General features: G+C 49.6%; 1 protein-coding gene across 5 annotated transcripts in view; it reads left to right on the forward strand.

Moving 5' to 3' along the window:
* ADCYAP1R1 (ADCYAP receptor type I) overlaps window positions 1–22106 on the forward strand; it is a 107729-nt gene that overhangs the window by 76504 nt on the left and 9119 nt on the right. For 2 of the 5 annotated variants that reach the window (XM_086398471.1, XM_086398470.1), the window contains exons 5-14: window positions 813–833; window positions 2075–2116; window positions 4550–4659; window positions 5294–5391; window positions 5854–5986; window positions 6891–7044; window positions 7475–7535; window positions 8087–8156; window positions 12310–12401; window positions 19788–19871. In XM_086398471.1, the coding sequence (XP_086254597.1) occupies window positions 813–833; window positions 2075–2116; window positions 4550–4659; window positions 5294–5391; window positions 5854–5986; window positions 6891–7044; window positions 7475–7535; window positions 8087–8156; window positions 12310–12401; window positions 19788–19871 (865 nt within the window). Of the gene's footprint in view, window positions 1–812; window positions 834–2074; window positions 2117–4549; window positions 4660–5293; window positions 5392–5853; window positions 5987–6890; window positions 7045–7474; window positions 7536–8086; window positions 8157–12309; window positions 12402–15712; window positions 15797–19787; window positions 19872–22106 lie in introns of all 5 variants that reach the window. The other 3 variants (XM_086398474.1, XM_086398472.1, XM_086398473.1) reach the window with 3 other exon arrangements.

Genomic DNA, 22106 nt, shown 5'->3' on the forward strand with positions numbered 1-22106 from the left:
AGTTAAACTCTCCCATCCTGACAGTGGCATGAGGACTGGATCCAACCCAGAGCAGAACGGGAAGTGCTGAAAGGAGAGGCACAGTGTGAGTGGTGGTTCATCAAGCGGGGTGACAGCCCAGTGATTCAGCTCCAATTTCTAATTCATTCCTATAGAAACCAATTAATCACTTCCTCCATTCACGTACTCCTTTCATTCAGTCATTTATTTAAAGTTGACAGAACATCTACTCTGGGTCAGGTACCGTGGCAGGACTACTTTTCCACCACGCACAGAAAAGGTAAAATGAATCAGCCGTTAAATAAAATTTTCTTAAGATATGCTTTCTTTCAGATTCTATGCCTCCCTCTGGCAATTGCACAATGAATGTGTTATTTACACCTGCCTCTTAATGGTTCATTAAGGCAGGGCCTTTTAGCATCTCCATTCACAAAGTTAGACTTGACTTAAATACTTAGAAAGCTGAGAACCGCAGTTTTCCTTTTATTTCCTGGTTCCCAGGGCCGAATCTCATGCTCATAGAAATAGTTGCTGCTTTGCAGCTGTTGGAGATGCAGGAACGCGATCTCGCTCCTCCTTTGGAATGCCTCACTTTCTCAGTAACTGTGCCCTGTTCTTGCAGGAAAGATAGAAGTCTCTAGTTGAACAGTAGAATCCCAGCTTGTAGTTCTCAGGCCTCTGGAGCCCCAGCACAACCTCTCTTCAGAGTCTGGGAGTGGGAAGGAGGAGGGCACCATCAGCAGGGCTCAGAGAGCAGATTGACTTTAGCCAGCCTCGCTCACCTCTGTGTTTTCTCTCTTGCTCTGTTTCAGTCTGGGAGACGGAAACCATCGGTAAGAGGAACCTTGGAGAGGACAGACTGCTGATCATCTGTCCATCTGTCCATCCAGCAGGAGCCCAGCTCTGACTGTTAGGAGTGGGTGGGGATGGAATGAGAGGTTCATCAGGGGCTGGGCTCATCCTTGCTTTCCCTTCCCTCCACCCTTGGCCATCTGGAGGCTAGGGAGACACAGGGAGATGAAAAATTGCAGCCCTTGGTCTCAGGGTGGTCATGGGCTTGTTTGGGAAGATGGGACTTGCCTATAGAGGGGCAGCAAGCAAGGACACCTGTGTGCTTTGGCATGAGCTTCTGTACACATACAGGCCTGACTGTGTGTGTGAACCCATGCCGATACTGACATCCCCAGGGCCATGGAGTTGGAATGTATGGCAGGCTCTGGAGCAGAAGAGACCTACCAAGGTGACGTGCAGGCAAACTAATGATGCTGTCAGGGAAGGCTTCCTGGAGGAGGTGACATGTCAGTTGGACCTTGAAAACACAATTTTGAAAAGTAGAGGGAAATGGGGGTTCATTGCTAGCAGAGGATTCAGCCTAAAAAAAAGGTGGAGGTGGAAATAAATAATTGGGAGAGAAAGAGAAAAATATGTCTGAGGAGGAAATCTTTGGAGTTCTGGGGTTCCTTTGGTGGGAGCAGTTTGTGGGCTGAGATGGAGGGTTGAACACCAAACAAAAAACCCAAGAGCAGGACCCATATTGCTATTCTATGTCCTTTTTCCTGAAAAGAGCCGGTTAATGAGCTTGTTTACAAAACAGAAATAGACTCAGAGATAGAAAACAAACTTAAGATTATCAAAGAGGATAGCAGAGGTGGAGGTAGAGGCAAATTAGGAGTTTTCCACGAACATATACGCACTATTTTATACAAGTTAGACAAACAACAAGGAAAGACGAAAAAGAGAAAAGGCCAGTCACCCTCTTCCAGTCCTCTCTCACTTCAGAGGCCTTCCCCTTCTCCTGACAATGTCTCATTTCCATACCCTGTTGTCCAGTGGGGAGAACTGAGCCACCATTAGCATCATAGAAATACAAAGCAAGTGGGATGGCCCTGGAAGGTGCAGTGTGTATGTGGCTGCTGTGTGCGATGCTTCCTCTTGGCTGAGACCCCACCTCCTCCCAGCTCCCCTTCTCTAGACCAGGGGCAGCCTTGACCTTCCAGGGAGCAGAGTAAGCAGTGGATAGCCCTGGCAAGCTGATGGTCAGGTGTCCTGACTCACGTCCACGTCTGTTTTGCAGGAGAGTTCGGTTTTGCAGACAGTAAATCCTTGGATCTCTCAGGTAAGGGATGAGCTAAAATTGACCATGGGCGGGCTAGAGGGAGAACATCTAACATATGAGGTCACAGGGAGCTAACCTGTGAGCTTGGGAACCTCCTTCCAGGCTGGGCTATGCCCCTCTGTGGCTCTGTGATCTTTGGTAGCTCACTTTCCTTCTCTGATTAAGTTGTGGGTTTTCTCCATGGAAATTTGCATGCAAGTGCTCAGACAGAACACTGTGCATATAATTTCAGGAAAGGACAGATCTCAGTAAAAGAACTCCTGGATTAAATGGCCTGTGATAGCTTGGAGCTCCCACAAGTAGAACAGTGGTTCTCATACTTTGTGATCACAGTCACGGGCGTGCTAAGTCACTTCAATTGTGTCTGACTCTTTGTGACCCCGTGGACTATAGCCCACCAGGCTCACAGAAGTCCATGGGATTCTCCAGGCAGAAATATTGGAGTGGGTTGCCATTCCCTTCTCCAGCACAGTCACCTAGTGGGCTTGTTAAAACAGATTCCTGAACCTCACCCCAAGAGTCTCTGATAGAGCAGTCTGGGTGGGGCCTGAGAGTGTGCATTTTGGCCAGTCTCTCTGGTGATGCTAATGGGCCCGTCTAGGGAGGGCACCCACTTCGAGAACCTCTGGCCTAAGATTCTGTGCTTCTATGAAGTTGCTGGAGCAAAACAGCCTAGTGAAGTAGGCGCAGGCACTGCAGGGTGTGGGCAGTCTGGAGAGTACTCCATCTTCCGGAGATTTCTATCAGAACAATAGACCAGAAGATTCATGGAATAGTTCTAAACAAAAAGGTTTATACTTTTCTGAGCCCACACTATGTTTTGAAAAGGGTAAGAAGGAAAATAAAAGAAAGGAAATGGCTTGTATCTCCAGGATACTTTTTAAAAAAAAAATGTTTTTCAGTGCAGCTTCCCTTTCCTCTTCCCACCACCCTGATGTGGGCAGAGCAGAGAGGAGACCCAGGGAAGGGAAGGGCTTGGCCACTGCCATGGTCCCCTAGGACGTGCAGACTTTCTGAAAGAAATGTTCAGAGGGACTTGGAAGGAGGGTGCCAATAGCAGCCTGAAACAGATTTGCTGGAAGAAAAAACCATTTGGCATCAAACTGTGGGACAGAAGTGACCTCGTCTCTCCTGGGCCTGCCAGACGTCCTCCTTGTCCTGGGTCACATACAACTCAGAATCTGAGCTGCAATAAGAGACCAGTCTCCCTGCTCTGGGCAGAGGTCTCTTTATGGCAGGATCACCCACCCTCTGCTGCTCCCCAAAGCCCGAGGAAGTGCATTTCTGACTCTTGGTTGAAAAGAACTGGCCTTGGATCTTCCAACTCAATCAGCAGGACACGAGGTTGGAAAAGTGTTGGCGTCTCCTGTGTTGGCTGCTGCCCTTGTCCCTGTCCGAGCGCCCCAGAGATGGCCTTCTGAGCAGGGCTTCTTCCAGCAGCATGGATGCTGGGGCCCCTTTTATGCAGATGTCTTTTGTTTATGATTTCCTGGCCCCTGAATCCTGTGAAAGGAAGAGCCACCCCCAGGTGTTCTAATACACCAGGTAAACTCCCAGGAAGCCAGTCGGGGAAGGGGGGTCAGCCTAGGGCCACACTTAGGGGCTGGGCTGGAGGCAGAGGGGGCTGCTGCCTTTTCCCCTCCCCTAGACATCGTGGTTCACCGCTAGACAGTCAGGAGCAGAAAGGATAAAATGAACAATCGTTAAAGGCTAAAAGGCCCCAGGCGGGGTGAAAACCAGACTGGACTCCACTCTGCAGACAACAAATGACTCCTGCCTCCTCTGGTGTCCTACAAAATGGCCTTTAAAGTCAAGCTAAAGAAAATTAAAGTACATTAGTGATAGGAAACAGACTTCTAAACTTGAAAGGGCAGAAGTCTTTTTTTTAACCTGAATATGTATCTTAATAAGATCTGATGCTAGGTTAATGGAGGTCTGGTCCTTGTTAATTAAGCAAGCCTCGTGCCCCCTGGACACCATGGAAGTTGCTGGAAGGCCCAGAACTCCCGGTGAAAGCCTCACCTGGAGCTTCTCCAGATATGACGAGAGCTCCTGCCACGCCACTGCCCAAGATGATTCTTGGGCCAGGAGCTCTGGGCCTGGAATCTGCATTTGTGATCCCAGATCATTCTTGCGCTGTTCCAAGGCCTTCAGGAGGGGCTCAGGCCTTTTCCTAGAGGGAAGGAGGCTGGATTCTTCCTGGCTCAGTCCTCTCACTCCTTGTTTAGAGGTCAGCTTTCATTGAGCCCCCCTGCACCCCACGTTCTTACTATACAGACTAAACAATTATTATTTTCACTTGGACACTGCCATGCTTCTCAGATGGACATGTGGATTTCCAGGAATTTCTACTTAAGGAGTAATTGGCCATTAAGAATTTTAGACCCCTCTTACATCACTTCTGTGCCTCACCGCGTTTTTGTTCTGCTGCAGACATGAGGGTGGTGAGCCGGAATTGCACAGAGGATGGATGGTCGGAGCCATTCCCTCATTATTTCGATGCCTGTGGGTTTGAGGAGTATGAATCTGAGACTGGGGACCAGGTGAGTATCTGCTGCCCTCCTGAAGGTGGAGGGAGGGGCCGAGGAGGCCTGTGGAAGCACGTGTCCCCCAGGGGTCCTGACTCCTGATGAACTGCAGAAATTCGAGTCCCCGGCAGCATTCTGAGTGCCTGCTGTGTAGCCAGATGCATGCAGGGCAAGACTTTCGCGCACTCATTCTAGGCTGAGAAACAACTGTCTTGCTGCCTGAGCTCCTCCAGCCCCCAGCACATGTCCACCACCTCCCTGGTGGCTTTTCCAGGACACCTGCCTTTCTGTGGTCCGGCCATTGTAGGGTTAATGCAGGCCCAGCAGGGGGCCCCCTGGATCCTTCTCCAGGCTAAAGGCTGGCTCTATTCTGGCTGGTCAGTGCTCCTGCACTCTACCAGCATTTAGCTTCTGGCAATGCAGATGGGCAGGAGGAGGTGGCTCAGTGGGAATGGGCTTGGGGAGCTTGGGGTGGTGGAGGAACTGATGGGGGAGGGGAGGAAATGTGATCAACTAGAAAAGAGGGGAAGGAGGAGCTGGGTAGCACGCCCAGAGGTGGGCAGGCCTGGCCTGGGAGACTTGGTGCCATCCCAAGGGGGCCGGAGGCAGGCCCCACACTGAGCCCTGCATGTCCTGTGCTCTGCTCCAGGATTACTACTACCTGTCAGTGAAGGCCCTGTACACAGTTGGCTACAGCACGTCCCTCGTCACCCTCACCACTGCCATGGTCATCCTGTGTCGTTTCCGGTGAGATTCCCGACAGCCTTCGAGTGATTGCAGCCCACCGCCGTACAGAGCCCTGGCTCTGTGCCTCCCACCCCCGACTCCTGCCCTGGATGTCAGCCCTGGAGGTCTCTTGAAAGAGACCTACAGTAAGAGATAGGACCCCAGAGAGCACAGCTAACTTGTCCAGGGCCACACACAGCAAGGCAGACCACGGGCAGTAGACCTACGCCCCTCGCATTATCTTCCTGGTCTAGATGGAGAGAGGTCACAGCAGGGAGCAGTACGGCCCCCAGTAGTGGGGCCAGGTGGTGGGAGCCTGGGACTGAGTGAGGGTTAGAGAGCTGGGAAGAAGGGGTGGTCTAGGTGGACGACCCCCTTGAGACAAAGCTGTGGAGTCAGCCCAAAGCGGACCCCAGGGTGGAGGGTGGAAGGCTGTGGGGCTCCTTACTTCAAGGCATCTGTCTTCCCCTGCCGTGGGTGTAGGAAGCTGCACTGTACCCGCAACTTCATCCACATGAACCTCTTCGTGTCGTTTATGCTGAGGGCCATCTCCGTCTTCATCAAAGACTGGATCCTCTATGCTGAGCAGGACAGCAATCACTGCTTTGTCTCCACTGTGAGTGCGCTGAGCCCCGCCACAATTGGTCCTCCCTGCAACGCCCCGCTGTCCAGGTGTTTTCCTGCAGGTTGAGATGTTGGCCCCAGTGAGCACAGAAACCCAGGGATGACCATGAGGTTACTAGCAGCCGGTGAGACCCCGGCTTGACGTCACTTCCTGTTCCTTGGCCTGTGGGTATACTTGGCAGAGCAGTTGAGGCAGGTCAGGTGGAGATGTCAAGTCCCACTTGACTAAGGAGGGAACTTGGCTCAGAGAGAGGACTGGCCTGGTCATTGGTGCTTTAGCCCAAGACGGAGCCAAGGGGCTGACTGACTGGAGTTCCCTCCATACCACCTACCCAGTTCTGATAGCTTTGGAAGTAAGCAGAAAAGACAGGCTTTGATGGGGGCAGGATGAGAGAACAGCCCAGAGCACAATGCCTTGACCTGAGAGGGCACACTTGGAGGTGGTGTCTATGAGACTTCTGGGGGGACCAAGGGTATCCTATTTATCTGTGTGATATCTGAACCCTTTATTGTACCAAGGAGGCTCCTTCCTCTTTATTCTCTTTATTCTCCTCTTTGTTTTCCTCTTCTATGGGTGTTGGGGAAGGGGCAGAAAGTGGGGGAGAGTTAGCCTTGGGAGAAGAGAGGGTTCTGTGTGCACCCCCTGACCCCACCCCATCCCCATCCTTTTCTTACACATGCAGAGCTGCCTCCATGGGCAACTTTGATTCAGACTCATAGGATGCTGCAGTTTTAGACTCTGAATCCAGGAATGTTGAGTCTTTCAGACCCAAGGGTGTTTAAGCCGGACATGCCTAAGCCAAGGGCCCTCAGGATTCCGCCTGGTCCTGTTGGGCTGGATTTTCAAAGTCTGTTGGGGGCTTGCACCTCCCTCCTCTTCCCCACTCACCCTGCAGGTGGAATGCAAGGCTGTGGTGGTTTTCTTCCACTACTGTGTTGTATCCAACTACTTCTGGCTGTTCATCGAGGGCCTGTATCTCTTCACCCTGCTGGTGGAGACCTTCTTCCCTGAGAGGAGATATTTCTACTGGTACATCATCATTGGCTGGGGTAGGTCTCTGATTGTGGCCTGGACAGGTTCAGGCCCCATGAGCAGGACGTCCTTCGTCCCGCCATCCGGGAGTATTAGTCAGAGGAGGGAGGCAGAGGGAGGTGCTGCCCTGCCTCACAGCTATGGCATACTGCTGGATCTTGGATACTGTCTTGCTCTTCTCCTTGTAGAAAGCCTACTGGCTGAGGGAGGGGATATGTGCAGGGAGGCAAGGTAGCCCAGGGTCTGAGGGAGACATGGACCCTTAGAAGGCCTGGGTATGAGGGACAGTTAGGGTCCCCAGGACACCGGGTCTGAGAGGGACATATGCCCCATGGATCAGACCCCATGTCTGAGGGGTCCATTGGCCCCCAGAAGCCCCAGGTCTGAGGGGGATACTGGGCCTATTAGTCTTCCTATTATCATGGGGCTCCTTTTCTTTGTATCCAGGGACACCAACTGTGTGTGTGTCTGTGTGGGCTATGCTGAGGCTCTACTTCGATGACACAGGGTGAGTACATGCTCGAGAGCCAGGGCCCAAGCCCCAGGTAGGCTGTCAGTTAACGTCCTGAACTTCATGTTGACTGTCTCAGATAAACCATCCGACGCCGGGCCTGGCTACACCACCAGCCCTGGGCACTGCCTATGCCCTGAACCCACTGTGGGTGGACCCACCCTGCCAGGTCTCAACTGGGACCCAGTGAGGGAGTGCACACTGCCTCTGCCTCTGGGCTCAGCTCTGAGTGACTGCTCTCCTTTCAGGGAGGAGGGGAGGAACAATGAGGCTGAGGCAGCATCCCCAAGAACCTGAGTTCTCAAGGGGGAAAGTGGCCTTGCCCAGGAGCCCAGCAGTGCCCTGACTCCTGGGCTCCAGTCACTGCCTCGACAGTGGAGCAGAAGAGAGGCCCAAAGCACTGGGACCAGGATTGGGCTTGGGGGTACAGTCCGTCAGCTCTCCTTTCAGCCAGCCCTTCTTCAGAGCCACAGGGGAAGAAGTGGCACCCCGTTGTCTTGCAGGGCTCCCGGCTCCCAAGCATCATCTCTCTTTTTTCTGTCTTACAGCTGCTGGGATATGAATGACAACACGGCTCTGTGGTGGGTGATCAAAGGCCCTGTAGTTGGCTCCATAATGGTGAGTGTGCTTTGGACAAGAAGCAGGAGAGAGAGAGAGGTCTGGGCTGAAGGGTCCGGGAGAGGAGAAATAAAGTGGTCACCACACAAACCAACCTCCTTTTTCATGGCTGTGTTATGTTCTGCAACGTGGATGTCCAAGTTATTTAGCTATTTCAGGAGTGTTGGACACTTGCCTTTATTCCCTTTTACCTCATTATGGAAGATGCTGCTATGAAGAGTTCTGTGCATAGTTTTGAGAATGTGTGAATATTTCTTTAGAATTAATCCCTAGAAGTAGAATTGCCAGGTCAAAAAGGGTATCCCATATCATTGTCTGCACTTGTAATTTCAATCATTTAAATTTTTGCACAGCTTTGTGGGAGATAATGTAGCTCATTGTTTTAATTTCTCCACATTGCTTGTGCAACAATTTTTTAACACATTTATTAGCAGTTTACTTTTTTTCTGGTTACTATCTGTTTATGTCTTTGCTTATTTTTTCTAGCCCAGTTTCTTACTGTTTGATAGATAGTAATGCTTCATTTGTTACACATATTGTAAATATAATTCCAACATTGCATGGTTTTATACAGTCAGACCACCAGGCCTTTTCATCATGAATTCTGAGGCTTATTTCCTATTTCTGGAAGTCTTTCCCAACCTAAGAATATAAAAGTAATCTTAATTGTTTTATAACGATTTTATAAATTGGATTATTATATATATGATGGGCTTCCCTGGTGGCTCAGATGGTAAAGAATCTGCCTGCCAATGCTGGAGACCTGGGTTCGATTCCTAGGTTGGCAAGATCCCCTGGAGGAGGGCACAGCAACCCACTCCAGTATTCTTGCCTGGAGAAACCCATGGACAGAGGAGCCGGGCGGACTACAGTCCATGAGGTCACAAAGAGTCGGACACAACTGAGTCACTTAACACTTCCACTTCCATTACATGTATGTCTTTAATCCGTCTGAAATTTTATTTTTGTGATCTGAAATGATATCTAATCTTATCAAGTTTTTTTTTCCCAATGGATAGATATCCCACCCTCTAAATATTTTTATTGAATAGGTCATCCTTTCTCCATTATGTAGAAATGGAACTTTATTGTAAACACTCCATGTACTCTACTTACGTTTTGCTGCAGACTTCCTGCTCCATGTTACTATCTATGCAGCTGTTCTTGTGGCGAGTACCCCGTAGTGCTGGTTACTATACTCTGGCAGCATGTTTTGATATCTGCTGTGGCTAATATTCCTTTCCTTATTTTTTCCCTTCAGAATTTTCTTGCACATTTACTTTTTCACATGGACTCGCACATTTGTGAAGTTGAAGGAAAAAGACCGGTTGAGATTTTTTCATAGGAATGCCACTGAATTTATAAGCAAATTTGGAGGAGAAGTGGTTTTCTTAAAATACTAAGTCTTCCTTTCCAAGAATATGGCACGATCCTCTATTTATTTAGTCTTTCTCACAGAGTCATTTTGTATAGTGTTCTGTAAGTTGTCTTGGTAAGTTTACCTTTATGGTGTCTGAGTTTGTGCTCGTGTAGGAATTATTCTTTTGTTGGATTTTCTAGTGGGTGTGTTTGTGCTGGTGTTTAGGGAACCTATTAGTTTTTGTGTATTTTTTCCTTTCTTGGTTACCTTGGAAGCTCTTTTATTGGTTCTTATCCCTTTTCAGTTGGTTCTCATGGAATATTATATAATCTGTAAATGAAAATATTTTTTCTCCTTCATTTCCAATATGTATACTGCTTATTCCTTGGTTTTGTTGAGGATGATGTTTGCTACAGTTTTGGGCAGCTACCTTTCACTGAATTAGGAAAGTTTCTATTTCTGACTTGTTTCAGTGTGTATTTTTTAAAATAAGGAATAGATGTCAACTTTTATCAAATGTGTTTTGGAGACATTAATTGCTCATTCCTTTAGTGATGAACATTGTTAATATTCCAGTTTATCTTCATGATGAACAATGCTGCTGTGGATATATGTGTGCATACCCTTGAGTATGTATGAATGTGTCTTTAGAATGTACCACCAGGAGTAAAATTTCTGGGACAAAGGATATATACATTTAATATTTTCATGGACATCAATTGCCCTCCACATGTGGAGTATAAAAGTGCTCATTTCTCATGTTTTCATTGATGTTTCGATTACTGAGCTGTTCACCAATCTTATGGGGATAAAGATAGCTCATTGTTTTAACCTGTTAATGTAACAAATATTGGGCTTCCCTAATGGCTAAGTGGAAAAGAATCTGCCTGACAGTGCAGGAGATGTGGGTTCAGTCCCTGAGTTGGGAAGATCCCCTGGAGAAAGAAATGGCAACCCACTCCAGTATTCTTGTCTGGGAAATCCATGGACAGAGGAGGCTGGCGGGCTCCGTTGGATGGCAAAGAGTCAGACACGACTTAGTGACTAAACAGCAGCAACAAGTGTTACTGGATTCTTTTTCCTCTTCGCATAAAGCCTCTATGGCCCTGATCTGTTTGTCCTTTTCATGCACTGCTAAATTTTTTGTTTGTTAATATTCAGTTTATAGCTTTTGCATTGTTCTTTGTAAGTTCTCTGGTTTTAGACATGTGTCTGATCATATGTGTGAGCATGGTTTCTGTCCTTGTCTGGGTTTTGTAGCAGGGTTTTGTTCACCTCATAGGTAATTTGGGAGGTTTTCTTTTTATTTGCTTTTAAATAATGATGTAGCATGTAAATTCCATCTTCCCTAAAGGTCTTATGAAACTGGCTGGTCAAAGGATCTGGGCTGGTGCCTTTTCATACACGCATCTTTGATTATTTTTAAACTTTTCCTGAGGTCACTGTGCTATTCTGATTTCTAGATCTTGATTTGACTTGATTAATTTATATTTGACCATGTTGTCTGATCTTTTTCCTTGTGATGATTCAAAATACTCTACACAGCTGTTGTCTTGTCCTCTTTCTCATCCTTGAATTTGTTTAATTGCATTTTCTCCTTTTGGAGGGACTAACTTATGCAGTTAACAGTATTGACTATGCTAAATTCCAAGTACTGATTAGACACTGGGCATGTAGGAGAAGGCAAAACTGACAGAAGCTGCCCTCCAGGAAGGCCCTTTATCATTCTGCTTGATCTGTGAAAGCAAAACAAAACCAAAAAATGTTATATTTATTATCTACTTTTTTTTCATATTTCTTTAATGAAATTTTATCTTTAACTTCCTTCTTTAGAGGAAGTAGACATTTAATTTGTGGTACTCTTTCCCTAAATTTTGATTTGAATGCTTAATTATTTTATCTTCAATATTTCTTATCTTTTAATAAGTTAATGTTTCCCTGAGCCCTGCTTCACTCCAGCCAGGCGTTGCTGTGTGGTCCCCATTGTTATGTGTGTGTTAGTCACTCAGTCATGTCCGACCCTCCTCAATCCCTGGAACTATAGCCGGCTAGGCTCTTCTGTCCAGGGGGATTTTCCAGGCAAGAGTCCTGGAGTGGGTTGCCATTCCTTTCTCCAGGGGAGCTTCCCAACCCAGAGACTGAACCCAGGTCTCCCACATTCTTTACCATCTGAGCCACAGGGAAGCCCATCGTCTCTACTACTCCCCTCCTGCCTTGTCTTTATTTATTTACTCCCCTCCCTCCTGCTGTCTCACCATCCTCACAGCTTCCTAGTTTGTTCAGAGAGCTTTTGTCCCTGACCTTTGTCTGAAGGTAAATGCTATTGCTATTCAAAGGCGGTCCTTTAATTAATAATCCTTATTGTTCTCCATTCTGGTTCTCCGTATTCAGTGACTCTGAACTTGGAGTTTCTCCAGAGGACAGCTCTCACCTCTGCAATAGCCTCTTCTCTGTTTCGCATGGTTGTTTTTCCATCACCCTGACGCTGTTTGTTCCGTCTTTTCCAGAAACTGCTCGCTTTTCCGGCTCACGCATGACAGTTTTTGCTATTTCTCAGTATTCTCCTGGAATCTTTTTATGCCTCTCTTCTGTGGTTTCAGTGATATGGAAGGAGGCTGGAGTGTTCTCATGCTGCCACCTTATATGTGCTTATAATGCTGCCATTAGAAGTCTAGATGGCATCTTGACTGATGGCAAGAGGGCCTTGTTGAGGGAATAACAGCTAGTGTAGTGGCAGGGGTGTGGAAAGTCTTTGCTCAGAACCATTTTCACTGCTTTTTCTTTGCTTCTCAGGTTAATTTTGTGCTCTTCATCGGCATCATTGTCATCCTTGTGCAGAAACTTCAGTCTCCAGACATGGGAGGCAACGAGTCCAGCATCTACTTGTAAGTACCACTGGGTGAATTCCATGGTTAAATTCCAACAGCTCGGTGGGGCCTGCACTCAGGACACAGGAGGAGAAGGCCTGGGCATTGCTAACTGGGTACCCTACATGGGCATTGGCAGGACTTCTTTTGGATTAAAATGACTTGAAAACATAGTTGTCCATCTATCCTTCAGCCAACCCAGGAACCCCTAATCCACATAGTGACAACATGGAAACGAGAGAGAAAAAGATGGACAGATCCTGTGTCTTGCTAGGAAAATCAAGATGGAAAAGGCAGATTCCTTAAGGTAGTTAGGGTGGGTCTTGTTGGATTAGAAACTGTAGTTCTTTTGGGGGTCTTGGTTCTCAGGGGAGCGCGTGACTGCTGCTGGATACAGTGCCTGAAGTCCCCGTTCCCAGGCCAGTGGGTACAAGTTGCTCAGTCCCCACTAGTGAGTGAGTCGGGCAGACAGTCTCCCTGGTCTGAGTACTGGAAGAGAAATTCTCTTTGCACCTTCTCTCGGGGCAGCTCTACTAGGTCAGGTCGTCTTCCCGCAACTCCCTCCTCCCTGGGCAGAGGGACATCTAACATGTTTGGGATTGATGGTGTTCGGGGGAAACCTCTTGGTTTCTCCACTTCCACGGCCATTCGGTTTGTTTCTTCCCAGTGTCTCTGCAGCCAGGTCCCTCACAGCTTATCCCTGCTAGCTCTGTCCCAACCCTCTCCCAGCCCTCCACCTATGCTGAATCAGACCAAGCATCTTCCATCTCAGCCTTCTTGCCTTGTCATCATGACCAGCTTGGTGTATGGGCTGTGGGAGGCAGTTTGATCCCCTGTGGTTGGCTGGAGGGGCCAGAGAGGGACAGACTGAGAACAGTCTGTGAGGTGGAAGCCTCTGTGTTGCTTCCTCAGTTTGAGAAGAGAACAGGCGAGAAGGAACTTTGTCAGAGACCCTAACCTGGGGTTCAGAACCTTGATGGCTGCCCAGAGGGCAAGTGGGACAGCAGAGAGACTCTAGCAGAGGGTCCCCCCACCCAGCCATTCTCCTGGAGAGAAGGAGAGGCAGGAATGCTTGGGAACCAGCCCCGGATCCTTCTCTCAGCCTCCTTGAGACTTCCCTGGGTTTGTGGAGCTTGTCCTTGGTCCCTGCGGTCAGTCCGGTACCTCTTCCGTGGCAGCCCTTCCTCGGGAGTGGGGATCAGCACAGGGCCTGGCTCGGTCAGGCCTGTTTTCCCTGCATGTAGGATGATTACCCTGACCGCTGCTTCCTCTCCTTTTTCTGGCTATCCATTTATTGTCTTTTATTTTTTCATGCTTTTGTGAATATTTACCAACCTTTGCTTATATGTGCGTGTTACGTAGCACATAAAATTGCTCATCCATATAAAGTCCCCTGCACTGAGGGACTGCGGGGGCCAGCTCTCTGCAGATAACTGACCTGGAAAGATCATTCCTGCCTTTGTCTCCTGGAGCCACGAAACAGGGCCCTGCTGCTCCCCCTACCTTCTTGTCCAGCGTCAGAGACCACATCCTTGTGCCTGGCTTGTTTCTCCCACTTGAGGGTGGTTTTGCTCCTGCATTAGCAGTTAGCTGTCGCAAATGTCCTCTGAAGCTGGCAGGTAGCTAACTAAGTCAGCGTCATCTCTCCTTTGAGCATCATCTCTCCTTAAGCAATCTTGGCTCCCCTCCCCACCTCCCTGCCACCTTGATTCCTGCTGCTGCTGCTGCTAAGTCACTTCAGTCATGTCCGACTCTGTGCATCCTACATGCAGGCATCCCACCAGATCTATTTCTTCTTCTGAGGTCCCTGAGACTTATCCTCCTGGGGCTCCCCTAGCTTCCTCTCTGTCTGTGCAGGGACACACAGGGACTCAGCCGCAGCCTGAGTAAGGACACTCTGCTGACCCCAGAACATTCTTTACCAGCTTGGACATCTTGCCCCAGGCAGCAAGAAACCCAGAGTGCAGAGGGAGGGAAGTGTAGGGCCAGGGTTTTGAAGGTGTATTGTAGACTAGGAGCCGTGGAGTCCTATAAGACCTTCCGAATGCATAGATCAGAACTGTCTGTAATTAACACAGGGCTTATACATTTAAGTAAAAATGCTTAAAGAACCAGCTGCAAGCATACCTCATTTTATTGTGCCTCACTTTACTGTGCTTCACAGATACTGCCTTTATTACAGATTAAAGGCCTGTGGCAACCTGGGTCTGTGTTGAACAAGTCTGTCAGCCCCATCTTTCCAATAGCATTTTCTTACTTGGTGTCTCTGTGTTATATTTCGGTAATGCTCGCAGTATTTCAAGCTTTTTAAAAAATTATATTTGTTGTGGTATCAGTGATCTTTGTTACTGCTGTGATTCACGGGAGGTTCAGATCATTAGTGTTTTTTAGCAATAAGGTGTTTTTAAATTAAGGGATGTACATTTTCTTAGACATTTTGCTATTGTACACTTAACAGGCTGTAGGATAATGTAAACATAACCTTTATATGCACTTGGAAGCCACAAAATTGATGTGAGTTTATTGCAATATTTGCTTTATTGCGGTGGTCTGAACTGAACCCGCAATATCTCAGGGGTATGCCTATAGTCGGTTTGCTCTTATTGTGTTAAAAATCCCCTTGAAATTTCAGCAAATTCTTTAAAATTTTTTTAGAGACATCTAAGCTTGAGCTCATCTCAAGCCCCAGATTAAACCTCGGGAGGATGTGGTCTGTAAGCCAGGTGGAAGGCCTGACGCAGGACAACGGGGATCGGTTTTAAGTGCAGCTACATGTTTGAGTGTTGCCAGGGTCAAGGAGACTCTATTGGTGAATGTAAGGGGTAATCAAAGTGGCCATGCTGCCAAGCATTTAAAAACACTTGCCACTCATTTAATGCCCACAGACACCCAACAAATCTGGATTAAATATAATCCCCATTTTACAGCTGAGGGAACTAGTTATCAATGAAGTGGGATGAATCCAGTGGGAAAGAATGAAGCCATAGCTACAGTGCAGGCAGGCAGGCCCTTGACTCCGAGCTTGCTTGCACCGTTATTCCTTCCCTCAAGGAATTTACAGGCAAGATGATATTAAACAAGGCTTCCTGGAAGAAAAGGCCCCAGTGGGTTCCAGTCTTGTACAAAACTGCCCTACCTGGAGTGCTTTGAGCTGGGAGGTGTCTACTGCTGGGTGGGGAGAGGAGGGGTCAATGGGGGAATTCAAAAAGGGGCAGGATGTGATGGGAGAGGGAGATTTAAGAGCTGTGTCTGAATCCCCTTGGTCAGCAGAGTTATGTGTTGGGCTGATCTGCCCACAACAATTTTCTGGGTTTTCCCTCTGTTCCCAGAACAAATTTAAGCCTGGGAATCCCCAGGAGAGACCGAGAGGACCTCCTGCCTGTGCCCACAGACCGGCACTCACTCCTTTTCCTGTAGGTTTGTTCCAGCGGCTCAGATGATGACGTTTGCCCTCCTCTGTAGACCAAGATGATGCTCCAGACCCAATCAGAGGACCTGCTGGGGGCTGAGGTTCCTGCAGGGGGCAGCAGCCCTGAGCCACCTCCACTCTCACTGGCTGCTGGGAGAAGGAATGGCTGGGCTCAGAACTTGGGCAGTGGCCAGGCATGGAGTGTGGGCCTGAGTCTGGGTTAAGCCTGTGCTTAGGCTCAACGCTGTTTGAAGCCAGGGCTTAGGGCTCAGCCCCATTCTGGGGTCAGGGTTAACCTTCCTTTTCTCGGGAGCAGAGTTTACCTCTGTGAGAAGCTGACTGGCTCAGAAAAAGGAGGGTGAGGTTTCTGTGCTGAGAGCATCTCAGGCCTGTCTCTGCGGGGAGCTGGCTTTATTCCCAGCGGTCTTCCTGTTGCAAGATGGGCATTGGAGCAGCCTCTTGAGTCTGGGTCAGGGAGGAAAACCTCGTCTTTATTCCCCTCAGGGACCCCACAGAGCAGATCTCCATGGCCCCTTGGGGTAAAGGAAAGAGAACAGATACTGTGATGTAGTACATAGCTCAGCAGGGCTGTGACCTACCCAGTGTCAGAGAGACAACATTCGCCTCTGAAGACAGACTCTTCCCTGTCTAGGCAGAAGTCCAGCCAGGAAGCTCTCAGTCCAGGAACTCAGCCCACAGCCTGAGGTTCCCAGTTCACATGGGGCTCTGTCTTCTCCTTCCAAAACACCCTCTCCCCATCCTCTGTCTAGGAGTACCCTATCCTAACAACTCCTATTAGGGATTGTCAATAGGGAATGGTTGCCCCCATTTCGCAGGTGGAGAAACTGAGGTCCAGAGAAGAAAAGTGGCAACACCTAAGATCAGCAAGTCAGTGGCCAAACAAAGCCTTGAACTCAGGTCCCCAAGCCGCAGGTTAGGCACAAGGCACAGGGGGCTGGCAAGTCCTCAGTGGTGGGGGGAAATGAGGGAGGGCAGGGAAACTCCAAGATCTGCTGAGCTGGGCTTCTGATTGGAGTGCCAGTGTGGTGGGGAGTGCTTCTCTGGGGACTGGGCCAAGCTTTGAAGGGGGACAGCATCTTAGCAGCATGAGGGACACTATGGAGAACGTTCAATTCAGGTCACGAGGTCACGACATTCTGTGGGTCTGCTATGTGTCTAGCATTATGCTGATCAGTAGGATCAGGGTGAGATAGACAAGGATCCTGCCTATAAAAGGTTCCCCTGCAGGGGTCTCTGTCTAATATCTGGGGGCTACAGTCCAGGCAGCCATACATACAAAAGGCACTACAACATGCATGGGGTTTATTTAGCTTGAGACCAAAGCAAGGTCTGAAGAACCCATGTGCTGCATCCCTGAGTTATAGATGGCAGTGTTTTTCCTTCCTGCAGACACCCAGCAAAGCTGTGGCAGAACCAGGCCTGGGAGCCAGGGCCCCCTGACTTCCAGATGTGGGTGTCATTCTTGCACCCGCTGTAGGGGTCTGCTGCCTTCTGATTTAGGCTGACGATGCTGCTCTCCATGCAGCCTCCACCTGGTATCCTTGTCTGAGTTGCTTATCCTCCCTTGGATCCAAATCAGAACTAAGCTGATCAGCCCACCCAGGTTAATCTCTTCCTCTTGATTGAATTTCTTTTTTTTTTTCCACTAACTGTAGTGACTTTTCAGTGATTTGGACATTTTTCTCGTGCCTGTCTCTGGCTTTTCTGCCACGCTCTTTCCTTTCAGTTTCTTTTCATTGGATCCTTTTGAACAGTCACTGGAGGTTTGGGGGAAGGAGGGTGTTTGGGAAGAAGGTCCTTTAACTTCATCTCTTCTCCCGGGAGCCCTCCCAGGCATCAGGTGTCATTTTTGATCCACCCTCCTGCCTCCCCCGAAGAGACACACATCTTTACTGGGGTGTGATTTCCCAGCTTACTTGTTGCTCAATGGCCTTTAGTAATATTTAAAGAAATCAGAAGGGCCTATGTTTACTGTATCCAGGGCCCAGAAAGAATAGGGAAAACTTGGAAACTCAAGGAGAAGAGATCTTGGAGGAGAACAGCTGAAGGTTCTGAGAGGTGAGAGTTTAAGCCTAGTGTGTATGAAGTGACCTGTGAGGTTTGGGCTCTCAGGCTCCCTGACTTGATTTTTGTGGCTCACCCAGACCAAGGTTGAGGGGTGAGGCCACTTGCCTTAGGAGAGAGTAATCAATCTTTCAATCTGGGCAAGGTAGAGAATAAATTTGAAGACTAGAATGGCTTCCATTTCTGAATATCCAATTAAACTCTTTTAATGATCGAGAAAAACATACTTATGTGTCCATGTGTCTCTTTGTAACGAAACAGACCTTTGGTAGTCATTGAGGCACGTGAAGAAACTTCTCAGATACATGACTTCCTCCCAACAGTGTTCTGAAACTTTGATTTGCAGGCAGATCACCTAGGGATTTTGTTGACATGCAGATTCTGAGGCAGTAGGTCTGAAACTCTAAATTTCTGCATTTCTAAGAAGTTCTCAGGTGGTACTGATGTAGCAGTCTGGGTAGCAGAGCCTCATACCATCCCTCATCTGTAGAAGGATCTAGTAGCACCCACCTCAGAGTCTGGCACGAAGTGAAAGATGTTAATTAAAGGAGAACCACACACCTGACTGAGGCAAGGATGCTGCGTGGACCTCAGCTTGCCACATCTATGACATGTGTGATTCAGATGTCTACCTCAGCTAAACGATATGTCACTACATGTCAGGGACCTTCAGACTTACTCTTACAGAGCTGGGGTCACACATTCCGAATCCATGAATGCCGAAGGTCTGGGCTCTTTGGGCAAATCCATTCTCATTTGCTTCAGACCCCCGCAGGGCTGTCAGGTCACCAGCAGCTACTAGGGGCTCTGCCTCACCGTGCCTGACGAGGGTGTGTGAAATGGGCCTCTCCTTTGCAGTCTGACAAGACGACACGGCTCTTCTTCCATCTCTTACATGTTTGTCAGAGATGGGAAAAAAAAAATGGGTAGTGTTAGCCAGGGGTAGGCAGGACTGAGAGGGGCTAAAAGAGATGGAAGTTGAGCCTCTCTGAGGAAATGTCTCTGAGGAGACAGAGCTCTGTGTCTCCCCCAGGGACAGGTAGAGCTGGACAGGCATCCTGGACCCACGTGTGGATGGCTCCTTAAGGTGGCTCATTTCTGCAGTCAGTGGAGCAGAGCCCGAAGGGTGTCCCCTCAGCCCTCAGTCCCTGCCCGCTGAACTTTTATGGAGAAGTCTAGCCAGCGCTGTGCAGTAGAACCTCAGCAGTGTTGGCAGAGCCTCCAATCTGGGAACCGCTACCTACCCGTGAGCTGCTGCGGTGTGACTCAGTCCACTGAGAAAGTGGATTTTTCATTTTGTTTCAGCTTGCATGGTGGGTGTGTAGCGTCTATCATCTGCATCCGCTCCACCCATCCTACCTCTTCTCCACTTAGGCCCACACCACGGTGCTCAGGGTTCTATCAGGGGAAGGCGCGGGCAGAGGAGGGAGAGGGTGGGAGGATGACCAGTGGATGTTCCAGTTGGTTTTCACAAGCAAGCCCACAGCTGGCCTGATTCCAGGGGTTTCCAGCTGCCCCTCTTGCCTTGGGATCTCTGGCAAGGCCATGCCCCAAGCCTGGAGCTAACTCTGGAGACAGCTCATGGTCCCGTGTTGAGACCCAGCCAGGCCCGGCTTATAAACACACACGTTCTCCCGTGAACCCCACCGCCACCTTTTGGTTTCCCAGTGTGAGTGTTCACGTATGCCTGTGTGTCTGTGTGCACACGTGTATATGTAGGGGTGTGTGTTTCTATGTCCAGAGCTGACCGCATCTCGGCCCTCAGCTTCCCCCATGTGACGCCCCCGCTCCGTCTCTACACCCCGAGCTGCTCTACGCTCCCCGTGAGCCGTGTCACTCTAAGTCCCCACCTCAGTTTCTCGTGGCCCAATGCCCCCAGCTGACAGAAATGCTGATCTTGTCACACCCAGCAGCTGCGTGCAGAAATGCTACTGCAAGCCACAGCGGGCTCAGCAGCACTCTTGCAAGATGTCAGAACTGTCCACCATTACTCTGTAAGTGTGCGTGGCGAGGCTGTGGCCGGGTGTGCTGGATGGGAGGGGGACGCATGCTGCTGCTGCCTCCACCTGGAGCTCCCGTCTTCCCAGGCTGGAGGAGAGCGGGGAGTGAGCCTGTGCCTCCAGCCCTGAGCCCTTGCCCGGCTGTTGCATGTTGACATCTGTGCGTCTTGTGAGTTCTCTGCAACCCTGTGGCCTGGGGTATGAGGGGAGGTGGCGGGGATGGGGCTATGGACGTCGTGGGAGCAGCCGGGGTGCGGCTGGTTCTGAGGAGGAAGCAGCTTGGAAGCCTCTGCAGATGCTGGTTCGACATGTGGTCTTCCCCCAACCCCCCACTTCTCTGGGTTTCAGCCTTTGCAGCTGTTAGATGATTTCTAAGAGCCTTGAGCTTGAATTCACTTAGACTGTCCCCCTGCAAGGGGTGGGAGCCTCACCCAGGTGCCTCGCTCACACTTCACCTGCAGAGTGACTTACTCCCCACACAAGCCTTGAGATGGGTACTTGTATTATCCTCTATTTACAGGTGAGGAAACTGAAGCACAGAGAGGTGAAATGACTCACTCAAGGCCAGAAGTTGGCAGGGTGAGGAATTGAACCCAGGGAGTCCTAAGCACTAGACCCTGAGGCATCTCTAGCTGGAGCTTCAGCCCCTATTTGGAAAGCCCTTTAAGTAGGGGATCCCACCTTCATTTGGTCATCTCTGGCTGTAGGAAGCTCTCCCTTGTGTTTCTTTAGGCCCCTTCTGCCCATCAGTGTCTCCTTGGGGCAGGGGAACAAAGGCTAAAGGCTTGTGTCATTGTCTCTCTGGCTTAATCAGATCATAGGGTGATTCTGTGACTCCCCAAGGAGGGGTTCTAAGGTTCAAACCTTATGTCCCCATTCCAAGGCCTCTGGTCCCCGCTCTGAAGGACAGAGTCCTCGAAGTCTGAGACCCGTGCCTTCCTCATCCACCCCCACTGCTGCATCTATCAGGAGTCATTGGGATGCCTGGGTCCCTGGCAGAAGTCCCTCATTCTTTCTTGGCCATCGCAGGGCTGCGGGGGAGGGAGGGCAGGGCCCTTGGGTTGCACTCTGGGATGCTAGGGGGTGGGAAGTGCTCGAAGGCTTGTGTTTCTCACATACTGAACCCGTCCCATCCTCTGCCACCACAAATGCTGGAGAGGGTTGGCCTTTTGATTTCTAGGGCTTTCCTGGTGGCTCAGATGGTAAAGGATTTGCCTGCAGTGCAGGAGACCAGGTTCAGTTCCTGCATCGGCAAGTTCCCCTGGAGAACAGAATGGCAACCACTCCAGTATTTTTGCCTGGAGAATCTCATGGACAGAGGAGCCTGGCGGGCTACAGTCCATGGCGTCACAAGAGTCAGATATGACTGAGCGACTAACACTTTCATTTGTCAAACTGCATAGACAGATCCCTGGAAACAGACCCATTTGGGGAGAGGATAAAGGGACCACAGGAGGCCGGGCTGCCTTCTCTCCTCAACTTCTTAAGCTGCTCTTTAAAGTAACTTCTTTAGTCAGGGTCACAGAGGGGCCCTCAAGATGTCCATGTTCCTGTGTTTCCAGACAACTTTGCTTTTCATTCTTCAGCCAACACTCCCTGCTGTCCTCTGGGGTGAGGCTCTGGGTGCCTGGAGATGAGTGGGACCCGGGCTCCCAGGTCATGCCCAGTGTTCAGGGCTCTGAGGTGTATCATCCCAGGCCTGTGTGGTTGTACCTTAATGAACACACACTTTTTGAGCATGGGCCCCATGCCTGGTAGGTGCTGGCCAGGGTAGATGACAGATAAGTGAGGCACCACACCTGCCATCAAGGAGCCACTTCTGAGAGAGGACAGACAGAAGAGAGGTGAGAGGCTAGGACACTCCGAGACCACAGCCAGGCTCTGAGTGGGATCCTGTTGGCCCCCACTCTGGTCCAGGCACCCCCAGGTCCTGCAGAACCGGCCACCTGTGAGCATGTGGAAGATTGGTGGGTGCTGGGCAGTCGAGGGGCCTTTTTCCAGTACTGAGCCATGATCCACCTGGAGGTCTCCCTGGGCTATTCCTTCCCCTTTCTTAGTGTACCTCCCCTCTGCTTCTCTTTCTTCCCCTTCCCCATCCTTTCCCTCTGAGTAGGCGTCACTCAGACTCTATGGACTCTGCTTCTCCTGAAAATCTGGAGCCCTCACACTCAGTGGAATAGTCTCTCCCAGAAAGGCTGGGGTCAGGAAGAGGGAGGGGCATCTAGTGTA

Source organism: Bos grunniens, chromosome 4 (genome assembly GCF_055505025.1).
Source record: "Bos grunniens cultivar Pamir isolate PY7600 chromosome 4, Bosgru_T2T1.0, whole genome shotgun sequence".
NCBI lineage: Eukaryota > Metazoa > Chordata > Mammalia > Artiodactyla > Bovidae > Bos > Bos grunniens.